The sequence below is a fragment of the Primulina tabacum genome, chromosome 5, assembly GCF_025594145.1.
Source record: "Primulina tabacum isolate GXHZ01 chromosome 5, ASM2559414v2, whole genome shotgun sequence".
Lineage (NCBI taxonomy): Eukaryota > Viridiplantae > Streptophyta > Magnoliopsida > Lamiales > Gesneriaceae > Primulina > Primulina tabacum.
The window spans coordinates 22,801,547-22,807,746 of record NC_134554.1 but is presented as its reverse complement, the minus strand read 5'-3'; the positions used below and the strand labels follow the sequence as shown (position 1 = coordinate 22,807,746).

Genomic DNA, 6,200 nt, shown 5'->3' with positions numbered 1-6,200 from the left:
ATCTATCATTTGTTTTCTAGTTCTAAGAAGAGCGGTCAGATTATTGATGACCAGCTCGAGTGGATGATTCTTATTCCGCCAGAGGATTGGTCCAGATGGATTTGGATCTAGTTGTTGAATTATTTGATCTTCATTAGTTTCAACTTCATCATTTTCTTGGTGTATTTAGAGCTGGTGATCAATTATCGGCTCGAATTTTTTAGCGGTGTGTTTTTTTGTAGGTTCTTCATGAACGGCTGAACTTGCTTCAGGGATGATTCCAGCCGTATTTCTTAAATCTATCACATGATTAATGTTAGAATCAAGATTAGTAGAATCCAATCTATTGCTCAAATCATGCATATTGCTACTGCTATTATTATCATAACAGATAGAAGATTCATCAAACACTGCATGCATATATTCTTCAAAAGTTAGAGTTCTATAATTATAAACTCTATAAGTTTTACTAACCGAATAATAACCTAAGAAGACATCATCATCAGATTTAGCATCAAAAGGGGTTATATGTATTCTACCATTATTGTGAATGAAGCACTTACAATCAAATATGTAGAAATATGATACTTCTAATTGTTTGTTTGTCCAAATCTCATAGAGAGTCTTTCCATGATTCTTGTTAATCATTGATATGTTCTGTGTATACATGAAGTGTTGACAGCTTTTGCCGAAAATCTTTGAGAGATATCAAATTCGTTAGCATGGTTTGTGTCACTTCTTTGAGTGTTTTTTTTTCTCTCTCAGCAACACCACTTTTCCGAGGTTATTTTGCAGTTAAAATCTCATGCTTAATGTCATTGTCTTCTAGATAGGTTGAAAGGACTATATTAGTGAACTCAGTACTTTCGTCACTCCTTATCCCATCCACCAATATAGTTCTCTAGGTTTTTAATCTTTTTAAGATCTTGATGAGCTGTAAAATGGTCTGATCTTTAGAACTCAGGAAGATCACCCATGTAAATCATGAGATATCATCAATAATCACCAATGTATACTTCTTTACCCCTAGGCTTATCACGAGTATTGAACCAAATAGGTCCATGTGTAGAAGTTCTAGACATCAAGACGTTGAGATACTTCTGTTGTTCTTGAAAGTTGTTCTGACCTGTTTACCTAACTGACATACAGAACAATCTTATCCTTAGTGAAATCAATGTTAGGCAACCTTGAAACCAATTTTTGTTGGCTAAGATTGGCAATTTATTTGAAAATTAAATGATTGAGTCGTTTGTGCCAAATACAATTCTTATTTCCATGCAAGGCAAAAAAAAAAAAAAACATGTAGGAGCATTCAAGTTTTCATAACTCTGGAAACTTTATAGATGTTTTGTTCTTTTAGTCAGTCAGCATAATTTCACCATCTGCAGTTTTAACATTGCAAGTGTGTTTATGAAATTCAACAGAGTAACCATTATCACGAATTTGACTAATACTAATCAAACTGTAACTCATATTTTTAACCAATAAACATCTTTAATGTCTTTCCATGAATAATCTTACTCTTACCCATAGACTTACCCTTGGAGTAATCACCAAATGTAATTCTTGGACCTTTGTGGTCAATGACTTCGGATAGTAGCTTGATGTCACTAGTCATGTGTTTGGAGCATGCACTGTCAAGAAACTACGTAGATTATTTAACAATATTCTTTTTTATTTCCTGCAATAATTGAAATAAGATTTTGGTACCCAATTATATTTATGTCCTAAACGGATTAACCATTTTGGGACCCACACTTGAATTAGTCTGACCGACTTACTAGTGTGTGTATCCAAAAGAGAGTGAGCTTGTGCTAAACCAGTGAGGTTTTATGATGTGTTCTCTCTTTCACTGAATGTTGTTTATGTATTTCATTCTTCCCATTCAGGCTGTGTCTCTTTTGAACAGGTCTATAGTTGTGGTAACACCTAAACTACCCTTCACAAAGTAATGTTAGATCTGCAAGATTAGTTCGACTCGTTGTGACCTGCTTGACTTTTTCTGCTTATTAACCATGTTCGATTGGAGTTTTAACTCTTTGGTGTGATATAACCTAAACAATGGTGCTTGCCCCTATTCTCAAAATTAACATTTCATTTAGGTTGAACTTCTGGATGATCATGTCCATATATCGTGCTAAATCAGACAAATTTTATCATTCTAGACTTGCCTTTGTTTAGATATTATTGAGTATTACCTTAGAAAAACTACACTCATTGTTGCCAAACCCTAGCCCAGTTCTATCATCGGTCGGTTTTTTCAATCATGTGTATTCTCAATAGAGGCAGAAGACTTGTTCCAAGAATTGACTAGAAGTGTCAATCGTTTATTTTCATTTAAAATTGCTTCAAACACTCTTCACATATCATCATTTTCAGTTGATAGTATATTGATTTTTTTAAGACTGCTAACTTCATTTCGGTGCCAACAACTAGAGTTGTTTGACTTACCTTTTAGTTTTTTACTCTCTGCTTTAGCTTCATCAAATAATTGTGAAAGTATTTTATACTCATCAATCATATCATGTAGTGTTGTGGAAAGATCCTCTCGTGTAAATTCATTACAGTTAAAATCAAATTACATGTCATCGGCCGTTTTTGGCTTGACTTTTGTGGTGTTCGGCTCGATATCTTCCATGAGATACTTAACCTTCTCATCATCATTCTCGCCGGTCGATGTATCTAAACTTTTATTGTTCTGAGTCTGAATAACCCCATTTGCTTTTACTTTCTTCAGCAGTCAACACTTTCTGGTCCTTTTTCTTGTAAGGTCTTTTTCGTCGTTGGACTGTTTTCTCTCAAATGACTTTTTATTGACTTTTTCGATTTTTTTGCAATATACAATGAAATGACCTTATTTTTCGAGTTAAAGCAAGATTGATTATCATCAGATTGATTTTTTTACAGTAATAATTGAATTTGTATTGTTTTTTCTTCATAAAATTTTCCAATTTTAACAAATAAAAACATAGTCTCATTGCTTATCTGGTCAGCAGATTTTCTGCTAGAAGCTTCTTTGTTGGCGGTTGAAATTAGGATTGAGGTTGCTAGAGTTTTAGTTGGTTGTGAAGTAGATGACTCCTCTTTGGCCAGATCCCCAACTCAAACTCATAGGCTTTAAGATCAGCAAAAAATTCGTGCAGCTCGAGTTAGTTGAGATCCTTGAACTCTCTCATAGTCATCGTCTTTACATTCCATTCTCTAGGCAGTGCTCTCATAACCTTCAAGGCAATTTTGTGGTTAAAGTATTCTTTACAAAGAGATTTCAGTTCAATAATGATACTAATAAACAGTTCATCAAACTCATTAAGAGTTTTTTCAAACTTCATCTTGGCATTATTGAACTTCGGGATTGCACTGATCAGCCTGTTCTCCTTGGTATTGTTTCCATCACAAAGTTTGGTCAGCTTTTCCTTTATCTATTTAGTTGTTGAACAAGTTTTTATTTTGCTAAACATGTTCTTGTGCAGGGTCTTGTAAAAGATGTCCTTCACCATATTGTCAATGTTTGCTTCATCTTTTCATATGCAGTCCAGTTTGACCAATGCTTCTCGACCATCTGTGGTGCACCCTAGTCACTACAACTAATATATTGGCTCTCAAGATCTTGATTGTTTCTTCAATGATGACATACCACATGTCATTATATTGGGCTGCTAAATTTGACTGTATACGTATTTTTCAATCATCATAGTCTTCTTTAGAAACATTGAAATCTTGTTAAAGATATCATTTTAAATTAAAGTTATTAGACTTCAAGAAAAACCCGCTCCGATAACACTTGCCGTTATCAGATTAGAGTTTAGAGGAGGATAAATAAATTCTTAAAAAAATTAAAACTTTGAATTGTTCTCGACAGTTTTTAGGCTATTAAAAATATTTTTGAATGACTGGTTTTTCTGAACCCTAATTTGAAACTCTTAGTGATCACTTTAAAATCTGGATTTTTAAGAACTCTCAGTTTACCAGAAAACAATATAATAACCCAAGGTCAGTCTTGACTGCTTGAATTGTTGGTATAACACAAAATGTTCCTTGATGATTTGATATAAACTGATAAGAGTATGCTAAGAGAGCAACTTGAGATTGAAAGCTTGAGTGTGCTTGAAGTTCTTAGAAAATATGCATGCTTAAGATAAATTTGTTGATTTTATTCGTGATAGAGTTTTGATGATTTTCAGGAGATGAATTCGAGTTTTTTTTTTGGAAGAGATACCCGAGCATCGTAAAAGTTCCGTTCATGATTTTATGAGAAAGAATTTTTAAGAAAAATAAATTTTCAATTTAGAGGGCTGAAAACAAAATATCTTATTTTGATTTGAGAAAAATAAGCTACTAGACCTTACTTATTTATCAAAATGCAACGTGTAAAAATCAAACTAACACTTTCAATATTTAGAATAGCACTTTCAAAATTTAGTAGAACTTTTAAGCTAGAAAGAATAAAAGCCTCTCCCCTCAACCCTAGACTCCATTCACGTAAAAATAAGAAAAGATTTAAGAAATAAAAAACTAGGGGTTGATTAGGGTTTTATGAGGAAGGGCCGAAAATTTAAAGCAATTGTCGAAGAATTCGAGTATGCTCATGGTATAGTCTCCTCATGGGTTTTTTTTATAAATAATTTAATTTTTAAAAAATATTTCAAAAATAATTTAATTTTTTTTATCAAAAATACTTCAATCCGTGCTTGGTAAGCACGAACGCTGCTCACGTGGAGCAGCGTACGTGCTTACCAAGCACGGAGATTCTCCACGTTGGAGCGTCCGCGCTTACTGAATCTCCTTCTCCTTCTCCCTCCCCCTCACATTCCTTATCCCTCCCATCACTCTCTCCTTTTCATTTTCTCCCTTCTTCCTCCTTCTTTTACGCATCCATTTCTCTACCGCTCTCTTATTTTCTCCTTTTCAGAAGATCGACAACCTTTTTAAGAATGACAGATAATTGAACTCTAGAAGATCCCACTGTCCTCTATTTAAAAGCGACACATATGTCGTCTACAGTTTCTTCCGTAACAGTTTATGATATTGTCAAAGTGAAGAGGTCAGACAATTTGATTTGGAAGTTGTACACCGATAATTACATACACAATCGTGTACTTGCATACTTGAATGATATGGGTTTTTATGGAGTTTTAGAATGTGGTTCACAAATTTTTTATAATCATTTGATTTACTGCTCTTGTTTAACGTTGGCGACGCGAGACACACACATTTCATTTTACATGTGGTGAAGCAACATTCACATTACAAGATGTTTCAATAATTTGGGGTCTAACAATTGATGGTGAAGCAGTCACTGGAATAGAGGTGTCACATAAAGTTGAGGAATGACAACACATCTGTTTGGATTTGTTGGAATTTCTGCCATCAGCAAAACATTTGAAAGGTGGTCATTTGTCTATGACTGCACTATACGATCATTGCATATCTAACCTTGTTAATGATGAAACTTCAGAAGTAGATGTTGTGAAATATACTCGTTGTGTGGCGTTAATGATTATTGGAGGAATAATGTTCCCTGATTATCAAGGAGGGTCTGCTAGACTAATATTTTTGCAACTTCTACGAGATATTGATAACGTCAAGTCTTATAGTTGGGATAGTGCAGTTTTAGCATTTCTATACCGTGAGTTATGTAACGTGTCACGTATAGAGAAGACTACAATGGCTGGACCTTTATATATTCTGCAGGTATAATTAATGTAATGTGATCATTTAACACAATTTTTTTGTTAATTTTGTTGATCTATTTTTATTATTATAAGCAGATATGGGCATGGAGCAGGATTAAATGTGTTAACCCCGACAGAGATGGGTTAACATTAGTTGTACCTCCCATTGATCCAGATGCTATTATTCAGTTTCTCCATATGGTGCACGGTAATATTTAAAAATTATTGTGGTAATATCAAATTTATCTCTTACAATTTTTTGATATGTTATTGTTTTTGTTAAATTGTAGGTGAAAAATTGGATTTAGCTACACACATTCGCCAACACATGCTGTAAGAATTATAAGGGATTCTCTAGATCGTATGAATCACAATGAGGTATTATACAATTTTAATATTTAATAGTGATTAAATTAAGATTTTTTTGTTTTGATTAAATGCATTTTTAATTTGAACATTTCTTTTTTTACAGTTTAATTGGATCGTTTACCAGAAGAATGACATAGATGTGAAGACGATTATTGATTCATACGACAACAAAATTTGGTG

General features: G+C 33.5%; 1 protein-coding gene across 1 annotated transcript; it reads left to right on the top strand.

The window, feature by feature from the left end:
- The first annotated feature begins 5,379 nt into the window (after window positions 1-5,379).
- Window positions 5,380-5,870, top strand: LOC142544269 (serine/threonine-protein phosphatase 7 long form homolog). The gene is made up of 2 exons (XM_075651330.1): window positions 5,380-5,670; window positions 5,748-5,870. The coding sequence occupies exons 1-2, from the start codon at window positions 5,380-5,382 to the stop codon at window positions 5,868-5,870; spliced, it is 414 nt and encodes a 137-aa protein (XP_075507445.1).
- The last annotated feature ends 330 nt before the right edge of the window (window positions 5,871-6,200 follow it).

Excerpts from the sequence above, each read along its gene's own strand:
- LOC142544269 (XM_075651330.1), top strand. The coding sequence starts at position 5,380 with ATGACTGCACTATACGATCATTGCATATCTAACCTTGTTAATGATGAA. Across the intron at positions 5,671-5,747 it reads GACCTTTATATATTCTGCAG|ATATGGGCATGGAGCAGGAT; the intron begins GTATAATTAATG and ends TATTATAAGCAG.